This window comes from Macaca nemestrina, chromosome 5, assembly GCF_043159975.1.
Source record: "Macaca nemestrina isolate mMacNem1 chromosome 5, mMacNem.hap1, whole genome shotgun sequence".
Taxonomy (NCBI): Eukaryota; Metazoa; Chordata; class Mammalia; order Primates; family Cercopithecidae; genus Macaca; species Macaca nemestrina.
This window is the reverse complement of record NC_092129.1, coordinates 146,944,683-146,965,385: the sequence shown is the minus strand read 5'-3', so window position 1 is coordinate 146,965,385 and position 20,703 is coordinate 146,944,683. Positions and strand designations below refer to the sequence as shown.

The window sequence follows — 20,703 nt, the reverse complement described above, 5'->3', positions numbered from 1 at the left end:
AGTCTCTTGAGACAAGACCTCCTACTGTACTCTTTCCAGGGAAGCAGAACTGCAATTACCCACTTCAAAGATATTCAGAGGCTGAGCAGTGCGGGGAGTGCTCACTTGCTGGGGATGAGATCCAAGTCCTCTTCTTAGCTCCGCACAGCAGCAAATTGCTTCACCTTCCTGAGGCCTCTTCTCTGTAAAGCGAGAGGGCTAAATGGGTCCATCTCTAGGGGCCTTCCCTTCCAGCGTGCACACACACACACACACATACACACACACACGCACACAAATGCCCAACCAGCTCTAAGAGGGCTACTGAAGAGGTGGCTGGACATGTGCTGGGTCATTTTAGGGTAAGGTGTAGGGGGTCTTTTGCTTCTCCCTTCTCATATTTTGTTTTCTTATTGCTGCTCAGAGGGGGGTAAGAAATGGAGGGGCCATCAGAACCTGAATCCTTTAACATCCACCAGGAAGTTTTATTTTTTTTTAATTTTTTTTTTTTTTTTGAGACGGAGTCTCGCTCTGTCACCCAGGCTGGAGTGCAGTGGCCGGATCTCAGCTCACTGCAAGCCCCGCCTCCCAGGTTCACGCCATTCTCCTGCCTCAGCCTCCCGAGTAGCTGGGACTACAGGCGCCCGCCACCTCGCCCGGCTAGTTTTTTGTATTTCTTAATAGAGACGAGGTTTCACTGTGTTAGCCAGGATGGTCTCGATCTCCTGACCTTGTGATCCGCCCGTCTCGGCCTCCCAAAGTGCTGGGATTACAGGCTTGAGCCACCGCGCCCGGCCTGGAAGTTTTATTTAGAGTGGGTGATAGGATCTAAAATCTCTGGAGACTAATTTGACATTTTTTCTCCCAGGAACCAAATATCACATTTCCCTATGGTGCCCACACTGACTCAACCAGAACTGGCTACCAGCTTCAGAAATGTGTTACTTATGTTCAAGTAATTTGTTATAGGAATAGATTACATTTTTTTTCAAAAACTTTGGATTTGGCATATCATCATCTATAGAGGGATTGGTTCCAGGATCCCCTGCAGATGCCAAAATACATGGATGCCCAAGTCCTCAGCTAAAAATGGCGTAGTATTTGCATATAACCTATGCACATCCTCCTGTATACTTTAAATCATCTCTAGATTACTTATAATACCTAATACAATGTAAATGCTATGTAAATACTTGTACTGTGTGGCTTTTAATTTGTATTTGTTGTTGTATTGTTATTTATTTATTTTTGAGACAGAGTCTCACTCTCTTGCTGAGGCTGGGATGCAAAGGCGCCATCTCAGCTCACTGCAACCCCTGCCTCCCAAGTTCAAGCGATTCTCCTGTCACAGCCTCCTGAATAGCTGGGAATACAGGCATGTGCCACCATACCTGGCTAATTTTTTTTTTTTTTTTGAGACGGAGTCTCGTCCTATTGCCCAGGCTGGAGTGCAGTGGCATGATCTCTGCTCACTGTAACCTCCGCCTCCCAGGTTCAAGCAATTCTCCTGCCTCAGCCTCCTGAGTAGCTGGGATTACAGGCGCCTGCCACCATGCCTGGCTAACTTTTGTATTTTTAGTAGAGACGGAGTTTCACCATGTTGGCCAGGCTGCCTGTGTCGGCCTCCCAAAGTGCTGGGATTACAGGTGTGAACCACCGTGCCCGGCCTGTATTGTTATTCTTTACTGGCTTTTCTTCCTGAATATTTTACATCTGTGGTTGATTGACTCTGTTGAGCGGAACCCACAGATACGGAGGACCAGCTACTAAATGGTGAATCTTCAGTTGGCCTCCAAAGGGGAATTCAATTTAGGTAATAGTTCATTGTAGCAAAAGCCAAGACAAAAATGGATTCTCCAGGCTGTCCCCTTCCTGGGGGGTGGTGCATAAAAACAGGGTTTTGTTGATTGTCTGCAGTGAATGATTCTGAGGAAAAGGTGTTTTTTCTGGTCCTTGTCCATTTAGTTAGTAAAGAAACTACCTGGGTGTGCTGTTCTCTCATAGGTGAAGTGTGGGTAAAGAGCTGAACAGATGAATCTTGTTGCTTGATCAACCGATCAGTGATACAGAAACAGTTTTTCTATCTTTGGCTGTCAGTTGTGTGTTTGGCCAATGCACTGTGACAACCTGTTCTGTCACTAGGAATGAGTATCCCAGTGTTGTCACAGTAATTGGTGGTGGGAACTTCCATAATGGGATTTGATCTTGTCACTTGGTCCATGGCAGCTAGTTTATGAGAATGATCACATTTGTGTGTGTGTGTGTGTGTGTGTGTGTGTGTGTGTGTGTGTGTATATATATATATAATTTATTTTTATTTTTTTTGAGATGAAGTCTCGCTCTTGTTGCCCAGGCTGGAGTGCAACGGCATGATCTCAGCTCACTGCAACCTCTGCCTCCCAGGTTCAAGCAATTCTCCTGCCTCAGCCTCCCAAGTATTGAGACAAAGTCTCGCTTTCTCGCCCAGGCTGGAGTGCAATGGCATGATCTCGGCTCACTGCAACCTCTGCTTCCCAGGTTCAAGCAATTCTCCTGTCTCAGCCTCCTGAGTAGCTGGGATTACAGGCGTGTGCTACCACGCCCGGCTAATTTTTTTTTTTTTTTTTGAGATGGAGTGTTGCTCTGCCACCCAGGCTGGAGTGTGGTGGTATGATCTCGGCTCACTGCAAGCTCCGCCTCCCAGGTTCACGCCATTCTCCTGCCTCAGCCTCCTGAGGAGCTAGGACTACAGGCGCCCACTACTACACCCGGCTAATTTTTTGTATTTTTAGTAGAGATGGGGCTTCACCATGTTAGCCAGGATGGTCTCGGTCTCCTGACCTCGTGATCCACCCACCTTGGCCTCCCAAAGTGCTAGAATTACAGGCGTGAGCCACCACACCCAGCCTAATTTTGTATTTTTAGTAGAGACGGGGTTTCACCATGTTGGCCAGGCTGATCTCCAACTCCTGACCTCAAGTGATCTACCCGCCTTGGCATCCCAAAGTGCTGGGATTACAGGCATGAGTCACCACACCCAACCAAATTTGTGTGTGTGTATGTGTGTGTGTGTGTATGTGTGTGTGTGTGTGTGTGTGTGTATGTATAAAATCCTCGACCTCCCAAAGTGCTGGGATTACAGGCATGAGCCACCATGCCCGGCCTGTATGTATGTTTTGAGTGCAGTGGAGTGAACATGGCTCACTGAAGCCTCAGTCTCCTGAGCTCAAGCAATCCTCCTGCCTTAGCTTCCCAAGTAGCCAGGACCACAGGTGTGTACCACCACATCTGCCTAATTTTTAGTTTTTGTAGACACAGGGTATCACCATGTTGCCCAGCCTGGACATTCATATTTTCTTTTATTGATAAAATTAATTCACATCGGCCAGGCACTGTGGCTCACGCCTGTAATCCCAGCACTTTGGGAAGCCAAGGTGGGTGGATCACCTGAGGTTGGGAGTTGTGACCAGCCTGACCAAAATGGTGAAACCCCATCTCTACTAAAAATACAAAATTAGCTGGGCGTGGTGGCACATGCCTGTAATCCCAGCTACTCGGGAGGCTGAGGCAGGAGAATGGCTTGAACCCAGGAGGCGGAGGTTTCAGTGAGCCGAGATCGTGCCATTGCACTCCAACCCGGGCAGCAAGAGTGAAACTCCGTGTCAAAAAAAAAAAAAAAAATTAATTCACAGTTGGGTATCTACTTTATGCAAGCTTGATGAATGACAAAATTTGACAAATTCTGTAGTTTAGTGACTTTTCTATTTGTTCGTTTATATCATAATTTACTTTTTGAAGAGGTACAAAAAAATTTCCAGAAGTCTATCCTTGGCCAGGTGTAGTGGCTCACGCCTGTAATCCCAGCACTTTGGGAGGCTGAGGTGGGAGGATCACTTGAGACCAGGAGTTCAAGACTAGCATGGGCAACATGGCAAAAACCCATCTCTACAAAAATTTCAAAAATTAGCTGGGCCTGGTGGCGCACACCTGTAATCCCAGCTACTTGGGAGGCTGAGGTGGGAGGATCACTTGAGCCTGGGAGGTTGAAGCTGCAGTGAGCCATGATTGTGCCACTGCACTCCAGCCTGGGCAACAGAGCAAGACCGTGTCTCAAAAAAAAAGTCTATTCTCAAAATATTTCACTGAAATGGCAACTTTAGTGGTCCGCAGAAGCTGCTAGAGGACTTAAGGTGCATCTGCCTATAACCTACACCTTGCTCCTGCCAGAACAGTGAGTTTCACCAAAGTAGGAGTTGATGTTTACTAATGACCAGTGCTGGGGAGGGACCTGCAAATCTTTTTATGAGTCAAATGACTCAGTATTTCATATTGTGCTTTATCTTCAAAGAAACTTAGAATTCAGTCTAGTAACAGCAATGATTTTGGTTCATACATGTAGCTAATGTTTTATCAGCTCTTTTCAAGGGCTTTATCTTTAAATTCTTTTTTTTTTTTTTTTTTTTTTTTTTTTTTTTTTTTTGAGACGGAGTCTCGCTCTGCCGCCCAGGCTGGAGTGCAGTGGCCGGATCTCAGCTCACTGCAGGCTCCGCCTCCTGGGTTCACGCAATTCTCCTGCCTCAGCCTCCCCAGTAGCTGGGACTACAGGCGCCCGCCACCTCGCCCGGCTAGTTTTTTGTATTTTTTAGTAGAGACGGGGTTTCACCGTGTCAGCCAGGATGGTCTCGATCTCCTGACCTCGTGATCCGCCCGCCTCGGCCTCCCAAAGTGCTGGGATTACAGGCTTGAGCCACCGCGCCCGGCTTTATCTTTAAATTCTTAAAGCCATCTCAAATCTCATTAATCTTTGAAAGCATATAAAATAAAAGTTATTTTGGGAGGCCAGGGCAGGTGGATCACCTGAGGTCAGGAGTTTGAGACCAGCCTGGCCAACATGGTAAAACCCTGTCTCTACTAAATATACGAAAATTAGCTGGGCATGGTGGTGGGTGCCTGTAATTGCAGCTACTCTGGAGGCTGAGGCAGGACAATTGCTTGAACCTGGGAGGCAGAGGTTGCAGTGAGCCAAGATTGTGCCACTGCACTCCAGCCTGGGTGACGGAGCGAGACTCCGTCTCAAAAAATAAAACAAACAAACAAAAAAAACCAAAGAAAAATCAATAATGTTAGCACTCCTCTTATCAAGTCAACCTTATTCTTTATTTTTTTTTTTGAGACGGAGTCTTGCTCTGTCACCCAGGCTGGAGTGCAGTGGTGCGATCTCGGCTCACTGCAACCTCCGCCCCTCCAGGTTTAAGCAATTCTCTACCTCAGCCTCCGGAGTAGCTGGGATTACAGGCACGTTCCACCACGCCTGGCTAATTTTTTATATTTTTAGTAGAGACAGGGTTTCACCATCTTGGCCAGGCTGATCTTGAACTCCTGACTTCGTGAACCACCCGCCTCGGCCTCCCAAAGTGCTGGGATTACAGGCGTAAGCCACCGTGCCCGGCCAACTTTATTCTTTTCTCACTTCTGGCTTGCCTCTCTCCGCTTTGGGCTATTCTGTAGAGTCAGTTATGGTGCTCAAGCTTCACTGACAGCCCTGAGTAGATATGGTCGAAATAGGAAGGGCCAGTCATTTATAGGTGAAACGTGAACCTGAAGAATATCCTCAGTGTTCATGACCTGATGATCCTGTTACCTACAGATGCTTAACAAATTACTCCAGAATGCAGTGGCTTAAAACAACATACATATCTCAGTTTCTGTGGATTAGGAATCCTGACAAGGTTTAGCTAAGTGTTTTTGCCTCAAGGTTTCTCACAAGCTGCAATTGCGTTGGATCCACTTCCAAGCTCAGTGGTGGCTGGCAGGATTGTTTTTCAGTTTGTTGGGACGGAGGGTCTCAGTTCTTTGCTGGCTGTTAGCCTCTGCTTAGGGTTACTTATATGGCAGCTTGTTTCCTAGGACAAGGTTTTGAAAGGAGAGGAAGGTAGTGTGCACAGGCAGAAGCCAGACCATTTGTAACTGTCTCAGAAGTGATATCCCATTGCTTCTGCCCTTTTCTAACAGAAGAAAGTTCAGCCCACACTGAAGGCAAATAGATTATATGAATACCAACAGGTGGGAATCACAGGGGCCTTTTTAAAGGTTTTCACAATTACTTAAATTTTCTGTGGAAATGGGCATTTATCAGAATTTTTTGTTTTGTTTTTGTTTTTTAAAGACAGGGTTTTGCTTGCTCTGTTGCCCAGGCTGGAGTACAGTGGTGTGATTACAGCTCACTGCAGCCTCGACTTCCCAGGCTCAGGCCATCCTCCCGCCGCAGCCTCCCAAGTAGCTGGGACTAGGTATGCGCCACCACACCGGGCTAATGTTTGTCTGTTTTGTAGATAGGGGTTTCACCCTGTTGCCCAGGTTGGCCTTGAACTCCTGAGCTCAAGCAATCCATCTGCCTCAGTCTCCTATAGTGCCAGGATTGCAGGCCTGAACCACCACACCTGGCCATCAGAATGCTTTATCAGGACAGAAATTAGATTCTGGTATCCTCATATGCTGATGGATACTTGGTTTTGTTGTAAATTAAGTTGATGAAGATGAATGGTTAAGGATTCCAACCCTGAAAACCCATCTCACTTTTGTCATCTATCTTCAAAGGATTTGTAATTAAGGTCTACTAAATTTATTTCCAACATCAACCACTCTCTCCTCTATACCTAGTGAATCCAAAGCAACCAATGCAAACACTCAGTCTTAGTGGCACAACTATTAAGAACAGCTCAAATGGCAGGCAGCTGATGCACTTCAATAAACAGTCTCATTCTGTCATTTGGAGGGCAACGCTTGTTATTGTATTAAAATGGGCAAAAACTAGATCTAAATTAAGGACAACAGGCAGGTATTATTATTTTAAAAAGTGAACTTGGAAGGATATAAAATCAAATTGAACATCATACGTACTAGAAAGTCTCCTCCCTTTACAAGAAATGGTGCAGCCTGTAAACTTGCTTAATTCCCTGGTTGCAATTTTTTTTTGGGGTCAGAGTCTTGCTCTGTCACCCAGGCTGGAGTGCAGTGGCGCAATCTCCACTCACTGCAACCTCCGCCTCCCAGGTTCAAGCAATTCTCCTGCCTCAGTCTCTTGAGTAACTGGGATTACAGGTGTGCAGCACCATGCCTGGCTAATTTTTAAATTTTTGGTAGAGATGGGGTTTCAACATGTTGGCCAGGCTGGTCTCGAACTCCTGACCTCAAATGATCCACCGGCCTTGGCCTCCCAAAGTGCTGGGATTATAGGCGTGAGACACCGCGCCCGGCCCCAAATTTCTAAACACTTAACATTATCTAAAGTGTCCTGGCCTTTAAACGGGGATATTTCTCTTGTATCATAAGAACTTGGTGTGGATTAATATTTTTGCAAGGACTTAAAGTTAAATGCATATTATACATGTAGTTTTTATTTTTTTGAGATGAAGTTTTGCTCTTGTTGCCCAGGCTGGAGTGCAATGGTTCCATCTTGGGTCACCACAACCTCTGCCTCCCGGGGTCAAGTGATTCTCCTGCCTCAGCCTCCTGAGTAGCTGGGATTACAGGCATGCACCACCATGCCCAGCTAATTTTTTTGCATTTTTTTTTTTAGTAGAAACGGGATTTCTCCATGTTGGTCAGGCTGGTCTCGAACTGCTGACCTCAGGTGATTTGCCCGCCTTGGCCTCCCAAAGTGCTGGGATTACACGCGTGAGCCACTGCACCTGGCCTATACATGTAGTTTTTAAACTCCAACTTTTATTTTATTGGAATCTACCTTCCCAAACCTCCAACTTAAATGTCTTTAGCAACACAAAAACAAACTTCCTTCTCAGTTGGCCTCAGGTTTAGTCACTTTTCTGTATTAATATTCTGAAGATTTTGTAAGAGCTTTATGCTATGCTAAAGCTTTGCTAACTCCCAAGTTGCACTGACTATTCAAACTTCTCTGGTGCCTGAAGGTCTTATTTATTTTTATTTTTATTTTTGTAGAGATGGAGTCTCATGCTGTTGCCCAGGCTGGAATGCAGTGGCGTGATCGCGGCACACTGCAACCTTGAAATCCTGGGCTCAAGCATTCCTCCTGCCTCAGCCTGAGTAGTTGGGACTACAGGTGCCAGCCAACACATCTGGCTAATTTTGAATTTTTTTATAGACACAGGGTCCCACTATGTTGCCCAGGCTGATCTTGAACACTTAGGTTCAAGTGTTCCTCCTGCTTTGGCCTCCCAAAATGTGGGGATTGCAGGTGTGAGCCACTGCACCCGGCCATAAGGCCTTATTTTAAAGCAAATATAAGTTCAGATTCTATTATCAGCAAATCGCCAATTTTCTGTGATATAACAATCTAAGGCAAAGCAGTTTCCTTATAAGGCTAAACTGGTAAGAGTACAGGTTTCAAAAGAATGGGCAGTAACGAAGTCCACTTATAAGCTGAGACTGCTCTGCAGCAGCTAGTTTCCCTGTGGACACGCAGAGCAAATTCAGAATTAAAGGGGGTTGTAAACCCACCTGTTTGTTGGCTCTTTTGAGATAGCTACAAGCTCTCCTATAATAGCACCAAGGTTCCCCCAAACTGGGAATTCTAGGTCCATATATTTAACACAAGGTGTAGGAGGGCCTGCCTAGGTTGGTCAGTCTGGTGAACAAACTGGTTTAACGGATCCCAACAGGTTACATTTTAACACTACGAAAACACTGTGTTCTAAGTATTGCACAATTAAAACAAATTAACTAGAACAATTTATGTAGTTCAGGTGTAGGTGGGAAAAGACAAATAACACTAAAAACTACCACAAATAAAAATGAAAATTAAAAACTAGACATGAAGCAAAAAATAAATTCTAACAAGTCCTGACCAAGTCATCCAATACAGAAGCACTCCAACAGAAAGCTGGACAATTTACACAAAAAAATCAAAAAATGCAAATACCTATGAAAACAAGTTTATGACCTCACTAGTAATCCAATATGCAAATTATGATATTCCTGTGGGGAAGGGGCAGAGCCCAAACTAGTGATTCGTAAGAGGCCTGTTCATACACTGGTGTATACAGAGAAACAGTCCGACCATTCTGCTAGTTGTCCAGATAAGTTAGGCAATATTTATTTATTTATTTATTGAGAGAGTCTTGCTCTGTTACCCAGTCTGGAGTGCAGTGGCATGATCTTGGCTCACTGCACCCTCTGCCTCCCAGGTTCAAGTGATTCTCCTGCCACAGCCTCCTGAGTAGCTGGGACTACAGGTGCCCGCCACCACACCTGGTTAATTTTTGTATTTTTTGTAGAGACAGGGTTTCACCATGTTGGCCAGGACCGTCTCGATCTCTTGATCTTGTGATCCACCCGCCTCGGCCTCCCAAAGTGCTGAGATTACAGGTGTGAGCCACCGTGCCCGGCGGCAATATTTATTAAAAGCCTCAAAAATGTGTTCTCTGACCCAGACAGTTCAAGAATCTATCCAAGAAATGAAGAGACAAGTGTATGAAAGCCTGTGTAACACATCATGCCATTGCCTTAGTAAGAGCTTATATTTCTAAGTCTTCTGGATTTCGCACATACTGTGCATTTATAATTTGAGAAAAACAACCACCCCCTGACAAATCTTCTGAAAGAAAGTGCTATCTATTGGACGTAGGGAAAAACAATTTTCAAAACAACAAAAACAAAAACAAAAAAAACAGGCTGAAAAATAGTATTCCACAAATGTTAATTTGGCTGTTAATTCTATCCCACTCCCAATTTAAAGCAGAAGCAAAACTATGACCCCCACAAAATGGCAAGTGTGCAATCTGTACTGTTTCATTCCATATTTAAATTAAAAAAGCATACTCAACTGATCTTTTCCTCCAACTACTCAGGGCAGAGCAATTTGGACAACACATGAACAAGAGATTTTTGGAAACATGTTGGTTATTAAATAATTTGTTTATTGTACGGCATTTACAAAGAAAACAGACAATGCACTCAGTAGAAAGAATAAAAATGTATTTAGGGCTTTATTTTTAACTGACAGCAAATAGAAATCCTTTAGTGAGATCGTGGCAATTTGACAGTATTATAATTAAGCTCAATAAAGATACATGGGGTACTTGGAAGATCAAGTTCTACAGCTGCCTATTTCCACATCTTTCAATCCATCTGGCTCCTTAAATAATAGGGGGGAAAGCCCTTATTTGGTGGAGGAGCACTTCCAAAATGAAGTTACAGGTTCTATTAAAATTTACTGTCACATCAACTGTTAAAATAGGGCCTTTTGCATGTTTTATTTCACCTTAATATCACCAGAATTCCTGTAATTCCACAATTGTGATTTTACAGTGTAGAAGATAATTCAGTTCTAGTCTATTGCTTTAGATGTAAAAACAGCTGAAAACCCAAAGTGGATTAGAATTGCTGAAGGATTTCCCTGCCGTTGTTTGATACAATCTATTCTCTTGATTCTTGGTAGGTGCATAGAAAGCCTAACTTAAAATTCTTTCTACAGGAACATGTCTGAGTTCAGGAGTACCCAATGAAGGATCCGAAGAATGGCTGGCCAGTTACTCAGAGTAATATGTTTATGAATTAAATGGATTGCATAACGGCACCACTTTTCCTTTGTCACTGTTGGTGGATAAATGACAAAGTAGACTCCAATCTCCCGTATAGAAAGGTGGTTACCCAACAGCCTCACTGGTGGCTTGCTAGCAGTAGAGCCTCAAGTTGCACCTCTGTGGCTTTCTGTAAATTCGAGTCCTATAGCCACTTCGAGAATGCTGTAATCCCCAAGGCCCACTTGGTCCATGCTGAAGAAGCGGCTGTGACCCCAGTCCTGCCCCTCTTTTGCTCTTCAATATTACTGGAGGAATATGTAATATCTAGGTCAAGTCTACGAGAGGCTCATCCTAAAAAAAAAATGGCAGTCTTTTCTCAATTAAAACAAAAAAGCCTCAAGTACATCTCAATCATGTCAAAATTATGGTTAAAAACTGACATTATGTAGGGAAATAGCAGCAGAGAATGGCTAATCTTAAAAAACAACGAACCAACCAAAAAACAAAACAAAACAAAACAAGATCAACAAAAAAAAAGTGCCATCCCACCCCTCCCCTTGGTTCTTTCATTTGGGGTTATATTAAAGACTCGAGCCTCTGAGAAAATGAGAAAGGCAAAGCCATAGAGGAAAACTGCTTCAAGGCCAGAGTTTTGGGCAAGGTAAAGAAAAAGCTGTACATGAAAGCAGGGGACTGTCTGGAAAAGAATCAGAATCTCAAGATCTACTTAAGTGGGAAAGCTCTGAAATCCAGATCTCTGTTCTAACGTCATCCTGATCCTTTAGTTATGGGGCAATAAACTCAAGTGCAATGAGTAAAGTGCCAGCCAAGGATACAAAAACACAAAACAAAACAAAACAGCCAACCAAAATAACTCTGGTCTTAGGGCAACAGAAGACATACAGGAAAGGACTGTTTATAGAACACCTGAGGTTCTCAAGAAATTACTATTCAATGGTTCTGTTTTTGCTTACATTAAAAATCAGACTGAAGATTCAAAGATCTTAACTATTAAAGGATGAAAGGAATTCGACAGTGCTTTGAACAGTGATAAAATGGTACCCAAATTTGGTGTTCATACAGCTAATTAAAAGACAGTAGCTTAAAAGTTGCAGGAAAAAATGTGAACATAGAGAACAACAGAAACAGTCCAGGAAGATGATGCAGCCTGGACACAGCAAGTTTAATGTCTCTGCTGTACACAGAATTAACACCCTTTCCCCTCCTCATCCTTATGCTGGCAATAGGATATGCACTAGAAAATTTGACTCTTAGAGTCAATGAATAAAAGGATGGGCTCATACACCTTCATAGCTCTTTTCAAAAAGGATGCTTATAATTTAAAGGATGTCCTAATGGGAAGGAAAGGTACAGGGCAAGAGGCTGTTTCACATTTTAGTCCATTAGTCTTTGGCAGAGCCCAACCAAGGCCAAATTCACCTAGGATGCCCAATGGCTGTGGGGATCTCCACAGGGTCAAGTAAGCAAACCCAAATGAACATGTTGGATTAAAAAAAACCAAGATCTAGAAACTCTTGAAGGAAGAGCTTCACCCTGAAAAGGGAAGAGGAAAATGCTTGGAGGGGAAGGGCGGAGGGTCAGTGTGTGATCTCTGCTGTGGTGGTGGGCAGGGGCTTAGGAGTTAAGCCAAGGGTGCCGAAGACACTCGGCGGCAGTGGCTCTCTTCTCGGGGATCAGCTCCAACATGGGCAGTAAGAAATCTGTGAAGCCAGCTGCCTCTTCCTGAGACCACTCATACTTCTCCACTAGAACCTCAAAAAGGCCCCAAGGTTTCAGCTTCGTGATATGTTTAAGGTCACCTGCAGTGAAGACAGTATAGAAAAAGTCACTGATCAACACAGACAAATGACAAGGTCCTCTTGTGGAACTAATCCATGTAGTCTATGAGGAATCAGATTTTGCAATCAGAATCTAATCCTGCATTCACAAAGCATTTTTTTTTTCTGGCATATGCCTCAGAAAGAAGTGCCTCTATTCTTCATAAGGCTCTAAAAATTTAAGGTAATTTGTTTTTTCCCCTATTCTAGGATTTTTTTGGGTCCCAGTCAAACTGGGTATGACAATCAGGATAGGTATTTACTACTAAAACAAACATGAAATGCCTGTCTTCAACATGGTCTCATATGGTGTACAGAGGCACTCTAGCACCACATACCAAGAATAATTTGCTTATACTCTTTTTTGTGTATGTGCTCAATAGTTTAGTGTATGTTGCTTCACAGTGAGGCAGTAATTTAAAATTAAATCGGCCGGGCGCGGTGGCTCAAGCCTGTAATCCCAGCACTTTGGGAGGCCGAGACGGGCGGATCACGAGGTCAGGAGATCGAAACCATCCTGGCTAACACGGTGAAACCCCGTCTCTATTAAGAAATACAAAAAAAAAAACTAGCCGGGCGAGGTGGCAGGCGCCTGTAGTCCCAGCTACTCGGGAGGCTGAGGCCGGAGAATGGCGTGAACCCGGGAGGCGGAGCTTGCAGTGAGCTGAGATCCGGCCACTGCACTCCAGCCTGGGCGACAGAGCGAGACTCCGTCTCAAAAAAAAAAAAAAAAAAAAAAAAAAAAATAAAATAAAATAAAATAAAATTAAATTAAATTAAATCATCACGTCAAGCATGGATAAAAGCAACAAAAAAAACCTCCAAATCCTACACAGCTTTCAGATACAACAGCTTCATATATTCTATACCAGGGGTCCTCAACTCTATACCAATACCCTCTGTGGTACCAGTCTGTGGTCTGTCAGGTCTGCACAGCAGCAGGTCAGTGGTGGGCCAGAGAGCATTACTGCCTAAGCTCTGCCTCCTGTCAGATCAGTGGCTGCATTAGATTCTCATAGGAGTGTGAATCCTACTGTGAATTGCAGTAGGGATCTAGGTTGCATGCTCCATAAAAGAACCTAATGCCTGACAATCTGAGGTGACACAGTTTTATCTCCAAAACATCCCCCTACCCCCCAACCCCCACTGTCCACAGAAAAATTATCTTCCACAAAACCAGTCCATGGTGCCAAAAAGATCGGGGACTGCTGCTCTATATACTATACTGGATTATCAACCTAATTGCTTCTTTGAAGTGAAAAAATTTTAAAAGATAGTCAATTATTAATAGCTAAGGCAAATGCTGCTTTAAAATTTTAAGTTGGCCAGGCACAGCGGCTCACGCCTGTAATTCCAGCACTTTGGGAGGCTGAGTTGGGTGGATCACTTGAGCTCAGGAGTTCAAGACCAGTTGGGCAACATAGTGAAACCCTGCCTCTACCAAAAATACAAAAAATTAGCTGTGTATGGTGGCACGTGCCTGTGGTCCTAGCTACTTGGGAGGCTGAGGCAGGAGGATCATTTGAACCTGGGAGGTGGAGGTTGCAGTGAGCCAAGATTGCACCACTGTACTCCAGCCTGGGTGACAGAGTGACACCCTGTCTCAATAATAATAATAATAATAATAATAATAATAATAATATTTTTTTAAAAATAAAAATTCTAAGTCTCTTTTGTGAGCAGTGAGTGCCTATTTGATTACCTACCTGGTAAACACACATGCCTTAATCTGACTGTACATAAGGAAGAACTCTTATGAAACATTTTAAAATTTTCCCACCTAAAAGAGGTTTAAGAAAGGGTAATGTTTCTGAGGATGGCTCCTGTCAAGGATTAAGAAAAGTCATTTTTCTCAGCACTTCTGTAGAAGTTGTGAGGAAAAAGGGAACCATGGCACAATGGGGGTAAAAAAACCAGACCGTTTCCTAGATGCTTCTAGGTCAGGTTTTCACATTTCAGTTTTTTTTTTTTTTTTTTGCAATGCTTAAGAAATATATTATCAAGTCAAAAATTGGAAGTTTTTTTTGGTTAATAACAAATACATAAAACTAAAAAGTGTAAAGTTCGTTTGTATGACTAATGTACTTCGAGTGACTGTGTTAGGTGTCACTGGATACAAAGATGAGTGAGACGTAGTCCCTGCCCTTATGTAAGAAGCTTAAATGACCTGCCCTTTGGTAGAGGCAGTTCTTAGACCAAACGCCAGCAAAAAATTTGTCCATTTTTCAGAATTGCTATAAAAGTAATCAACCAACTGCATGCAGGCACCATACATATTAACTAACTTAGTAAGAAGTATACATTATTATTATCTCCATTAAGAAATCAGCAAACTGAGGCACAGTTAGATCCTGCCAAAGGTCACATGGCTAGGGGAGTAGCCAGGGTTTGACAGTCTGGCTCCAGTCTCTGCTCTTTTTTTACCCTGAGACAGGATCTTGCTCTGGTTGCCCACGCTGGAGTGCAGTGGCAATCATGGCTCACTGCAGCCTTGACCTCCCAGGCTCAAGTGATCCTCCCACCCCAGCCTTTGGAGTAGGTGGGACCATAGGTGTGTACCACCATGCTCAGTTAATTAAAAAAACTTTTGTAGAGACGGGATTTTCCTATGTTTCCCAGGTTGGTCTCGAACTCCTAGACTCAAGTGATCGTCCTGCCTTGGATTCCCAAAGTGTTGGGATTACAGGCGTGAGCCACCATGCCCGGCTCCAGTCTCTGCTTTTTTTTTTTTTTGAGATGGAGTTTCGCTCTTGTTGCCCAGGCTACAGTGCAATGGTGCGATATTGGCTCACTGCAACCTCTGCCTCCCGGGTTCAAGCGATCCTCCTGTCTTAGCCTCCTAAGTAGCTGAGATTACAGGCGCCTGCCACTACTCCCAGCTAATTTTTTGTATTTTAGTAGAGATGGGCTTTCACCATGTTGGCTAGGCTGTTCTCAAACTCCTGACATTGTGATTTGCCTGCCTCGGTCTCCCAAAGTGCTGGGATTACAGGTATGAGCCACCGCGCCTGGCTCAGTCTCTGCTCTTGACCACTTTTTTACCTCTTTGCTAAGTCACAGGTTAGCATTCAGGGTAGGCCCATCATTCTGTAGGATATTGGGAATATGTGCTTACCTCTTAAAACACTTCTGCCTCCTTAATGTCTGGGAACACATTTACTTTACCTTTTTTGGTGAAAAATTCCTTGGAATATTTTCCTGCCACAATGAGCTTGCGAGGCACCTTCCCCAGAAGTTCTATGATCAATGCAATGTGATCTGTATATTTCAAACATTTCAAGAAGGGGGAAAAAAAAGATACATAACAAGAGTAACAAATGTAGCTCTAGAAAATAGCAGAAAGAGTAGCATGCACACCTCTTTGTAAAGCATATCAGGCTTGCTTGCTATCCTAAATGGGAAGAGGAAGACTCTATCCATCTAATGGAGAATTCACAAAGTCAAATTTTTGTGGATTCAGTGATAACTAAAAACAATCTTGGTGTGAATGCTCTGCTTCCTGAAGTATCCCCTGGGTCCTAGATTAAAACTCATGTAACAATACTACCTCTGCGATTGAAGAAGTCTTGTGAATATTTCCCACTGAGGGCAAAGCATCTTGGAATTCTGCCTATCAGCTCTATAATGTGCACAATGTGGTCTAAAATAGAAGGGTAAGAAGAATAGATCAAGGACAAGCTGTAAAAGAGGTTTTTCTATGATTAGCTTTTTCAAGGACTAGCTGTTTAAAAGTAACTACAAATAAAACCAAAGATAATGAAGGGAAGACTGACTGGGAAGGCCAAGAATTATTTCTGGTGATTGGTCACCCGACAGTGTCGGGCAAGTACCATTCTGGATTTTGGAGGCTTATCTTCATCTTTACTTCTCTTTTGTCTATATATCTAGGTTCAGGTAGGTTCTTTAGGTAAGATTTAAAAAACTGTCCAAATATGTGTTAGACATTCTGGAACTATTATTTGTGATCGTTCTGTCTCAGCCTCCCCAGTGGCTGGGACTTCAGGCATGTGCCACCACACCTGCTGACTTAAAACATTTTTTGGAGAGATGAGGTCATGGCATACTGCCAAGCTGGTCTCAAACTCCTGGGCTCAAGCAATACTCCTGCCTTGGCCTCCCGAAGTGTTGGGATCACAGGCCTGGGTCACCACCTGGCTGATACCCCATTTTAAAGATGAGAAAATAGAACTTCAAAAAGCACAAATGGCCTAACTTGAAACGTCAGGGCTAATATGAGCTAAAACTCAAATGAAAACCAATTATCTTATGTCTTGTCTAAAGCTTTTTTTCCTAAAATCATTTTTTAAGAGTAAAGATTAGCACAAACATTTTAAAGTATAGCTACTTGATGATCTGTAATCGTCACAGTATGAATATGGATCATGAGCGCCACCAGGGAGGCATGCAGCCTCTTAACCAGGAGGTGAGTCTGGGAACAACCAGTACACACACGTCAGGCAGATCTACTGTCTTTTTTTTTTTTTTTCCTCTGCAGGTGACAGAAATTAAGAATATAAAACCTTTTTTTTTTTTTTTTTTTTTTTGAGATGGAGTCTTGCTCTGTCGCCCAGGCTGGAGTGCAATGGCATGATCTTGGCTCACTGCAACCTCCGCCTCCTGGGTTCCAGTGATTCTTGTGTCTCAGCCTCCTGAGTAGCTGGGATTACAGTTGCACACCACCATGTCCAGCTAATTTTTGTATTTGTAGTAGAGACAGGGTTTCACATGTTGGCCAGGCTGGTCTTGAACTCCTGACTTCAGGTGATCTGCCTGCCTTGGCCTCCCAAAATGCTGGGATTACAGGTGTGAGCCACTGTGCCTGGCCTGTATTTTTTGTAGAGATGGGTGGGGTTTTGCCATGTTGCCCAGGCTGGTCTCAAACTCCTGGGCTCAAGTGATCCACCCACCTCAGTCTCCCAAAGTGCTGGGATTACAGGCGTGAACACCCAGGCAGAATATAAAAGTTTTTTTTTTTTAAATGATGGCTCCTGGCCAGAAAAAAAGCTTTATAAAATACTTTTATCCTGTAGTTACAGAATCATTAAGGGTTAAACTTCCAGTTATGTATCTTACAGGGGAAATAACATGCTAGAGACATTCATATTATCTGGGAATTTGTGAAGGTTTCAGGTTATATCTTTCTCATGTAAAGGAGTAGGTGTCATTTAAAGAAGACTTCACATTTATGACTTCCCTACAACCTTTGAGCAGTTTTGACTGAATTTATGGTTTGGTAACAAGTACCTGCATGCCAAGAATTTTTCTGCTGGTTTTTGGCAGGACCTGCAAATGTGTTTTTACCATTAACAATAACCAAAATGAGAATACCAAGGAAAAACTTAGACTATAGTTTCTAAGAGAACTTCTTAAAGTTCTTAGAAACTTAAGTAAACTTCCAAGTAAAATATTGGTTCTTTAAATATTTTTCCTATACCAAGGAATTCCCTTGAAGTTGTTACTTTACATTTAATTCCTGCAACCTATCTTTGGCTTATGAGGATTGATATACTTGACAGACAAAATTATTAAGTATTATCCCATGAGTTAGGGCTGTGGAAAGCCAGAGTAGAGGACATGGTACTCAGGCTCCTGTCCTACCATGACTTGTAACAAACTGCACACACTAATCAGGGGTAAGGGTTTGCTTGTTCCTGCTCTTATAGGCCAAACTGCAGTAGAACAGCACAGGTAGGGTTGATGTTTGACCTAAGGACTATTAGTACTAACTGGTATAGGATGGAATAAATTAGAATTTAAATATCTAGGGAAGATAGTTTTTCCCTGTCCCCTTATTTGGGACTCTGCATATATATTAAAATTTTCAGGTTTGGTAGCATACTACTACTTGATATAATTCTAGCCACTATACGTGTTCTGTACCACACACTAACATTTATGGAGAATCTAGGGAAGTAAAAAAAAATTAATTACCCTCCCAACAAATATAGTAGGTAGTTTCTAGGCCTATAACCCCAAACACTGTAAGCCTATAACCCCAAACCTATAACCCAGAAAAATAGCAAGCAGAGAGTGGGTAAAATCAAGTAGTAATTATAGTATCCTCTAACATGGGGCTTATACATATAAAATATGTACTCACTTAAATAGGCATTCACAGGAATTAGATAGCATTTTCCAAATGGTATTCATTAGGGATATTAGCAGGTCCTACTAACATTACCTATTAATATCCCAGAAGACCACATTTTGAGAAACAAAGAGCACTCCTGGTTCCATAGAGCATGAAATACGTGTTCCCAAAGACTCAAGGAAAGTACAAAAAGAACATGTTCTCTACATTGGGAGGGTAGATGCTGTAGTGATCTCTCAAAATAATCCTCATTAATCCTACAAATAAAACATAAGCTGCCTCAACTGTATAAAACATTTTCTTGGCTGGGCGCGGTGGCTCATGCCTGTAATCCCAGCACTTTGGGAGGCTGAAAGGGGTGGACCACGAGGTCAAGAGATAGAGACCATCCTGGCCAACATGGTGAAACCCCGCCTCTACTAAAAATACAAAAATTAGCTGGGTGTGGTGGTGCATGCCTGTAGTCCCAGCTACTCAGGAGGCCGAGGCACGAGAATCGCTTGAACCACTGCACTCCAGCCTGGTGACAGAGTGAGATTTCGTCTCAAAAAAAAAATTTTGTTTGTTCACTCAAATTATTAACCCATTTAGTTATCTGGATGCCATCATAATAGAAAAATCAGACATATACAGTTGCCTGCTTCCACAGTCTCTCAGACAAAGTTACTGGCAGCTTAAGCTTTTCCCACTGGCTACCACAACATGTAAATCCATTCTATTTTGTTTTAAAATGGAATTCCAAAGAAGAAAAAATTACAGTTTTATATTCAGAAAAGGGAAAAAAGAATGCTAAATGTTGGCAGAATTTATAGACATAGGATATAGTCTCTGCATTTAAGTAGTGTGTGTATATTAAAGTTACTGACCTCTAAATAAATTTGGAGGCATAATTGAGCAACAGGTTGATGAACAGGTAAACTCAAACTGGGTAAAGAATGAACCACTGATATATACAGAAAGGAAGATAACTAGATGTTGAAGAAAAAAACTGTCCAGCACACAGAAGTTTTAGGTTAACTGTGGCCTTTTGACTCTGACAGAGCTCTTTAGTATTTTTCAGAAAATATCTAAAAACCTACTATAAAATGTCTTTTATATTTCTAACTTTTCTGGGATTTACATATGCTTTGCACACTAACAAGACTAAGGCTCTTCAGTACTAACAAATGATGTTAGCTAAATGTGGAAAGTGTAAATACCACACACACACATCCACGGTTAAGGGTTCTCACCTTCATCTCGAGTGTACTCTTCCCCTGAATGAGGTTCAAACAAATAGTCACCTGTGGCCAGTTCAAAGGCCTAAAAAAAAAAAAGAGGACAGCATATGAAAGCACAACAGAAAAGAAGGCCTTTGGAAAGCTTACTGCTATTTGGCTCAATATGAAGTAACTCTTGTTCCCTTGGGAAAATTTACAGATTAAAAAAAAAAAACTAAAAAAAAACCCCATAAGATTATTCCTAAAGCATTTCTTCCACATCCCTATCTTAATAAAATGGAGAAAACAGCAAAGACTCAGTAAATACTAACATGTGGGTTATTTCATGCCTAAACCTCCCCACCCTAAACCCCAGCAATTCAGCCCTCCTGAGTTTCCCTTTTTTGGCCAGAAAAAGGCACACCTGGATATTAAGGTGATTCTAAATTATTATGCATGAGAAGAACAGGTCTTTCTTACATTATAATCACACATGGCTAGAAATTGAGATTCTGTACCAAACAAAAAAAATCAAAACAAAAAAATTCAGATGTCTACTTATGACTCTCTAGTGTTCGACAAGTACACTATTAACTTTTGCATAGGAAGTACTCCCTAGACTGTCCCAGATGGAAAGTTCCTGATTCCTAGGTCTTTTTTTTTTTTTTTGAGATGGAATCTTGCTCTGCCTACCAGGCTGGAGTGCGATGGCGTGATCTTAACTCACTGCAACCTCTGCCTCCGAAGTTCAAGTGATTCTCCCACCTCAGCCTCCGGAGTAGCTGGGACTACAGGCACGTGCCACCACGCCCAGCTAATTTTTGTATTTTTAGTAGAGATGGGGTTTTACCATGTTGGCCAGGATGGTCTCAATCTCTTGACCTCATGATCCACCCGCCTTGGCCTCCCAAAGTGCTGGGATTACAGGCGTGAGCCACTGTGCCTGGCCAATTTGTAGGTCTTTAGAAAATCAGAAGATTAAGTGTAAAGGGAGTCAGGAACCTAGCCTATGTGACTGGCAAGTCAGTACTCCCTAATCAGGAAAAGAAAAGCCTGTCTCCTGTAATAGAAAAACCTCTTACAGTGTTCGAGAGCATCTTAGGAAATGATATCCT

General features: G+C 42.7%; 1 protein-coding gene across 7 annotated transcripts in view; it reads right to left on the bottom strand.

The window, feature by feature from the left end:
* The window catches only part of LOC105474511 (SRSF protein kinase 1), a 117,567-nt gene that overhangs the window by 13,898 nt on the left and 82,966 nt on the right, over positions 1–20,703 (bottom strand). For 3 of the 7 annotated variants that reach the window (XM_071097154.1, XM_071097153.1, XM_071097152.1), the window contains exons 14-17: positions 19,622–19,691; positions 15,846–15,938; positions 15,464–15,556; positions 106–182 (exon numbers count right to left, since the gene is read on the bottom strand). In XM_071097154.1, the coding sequence (XP_070953255.1) occupies positions 106–182; positions 15,464–15,556; positions 15,846–15,938; positions 19,622–19,691 (333 nt within the window). Of the gene's footprint in view, positions 1–105; positions 183–9,833; positions 12,281–15,463; positions 15,557–15,845; positions 15,939–19,621; positions 19,692–20,703 lie in introns of those variants that run through there. The other 4 variants (XM_011729235.3, XM_011729232.3, XM_011729233.3 and 1 more) reach the window with 3 other exon arrangements.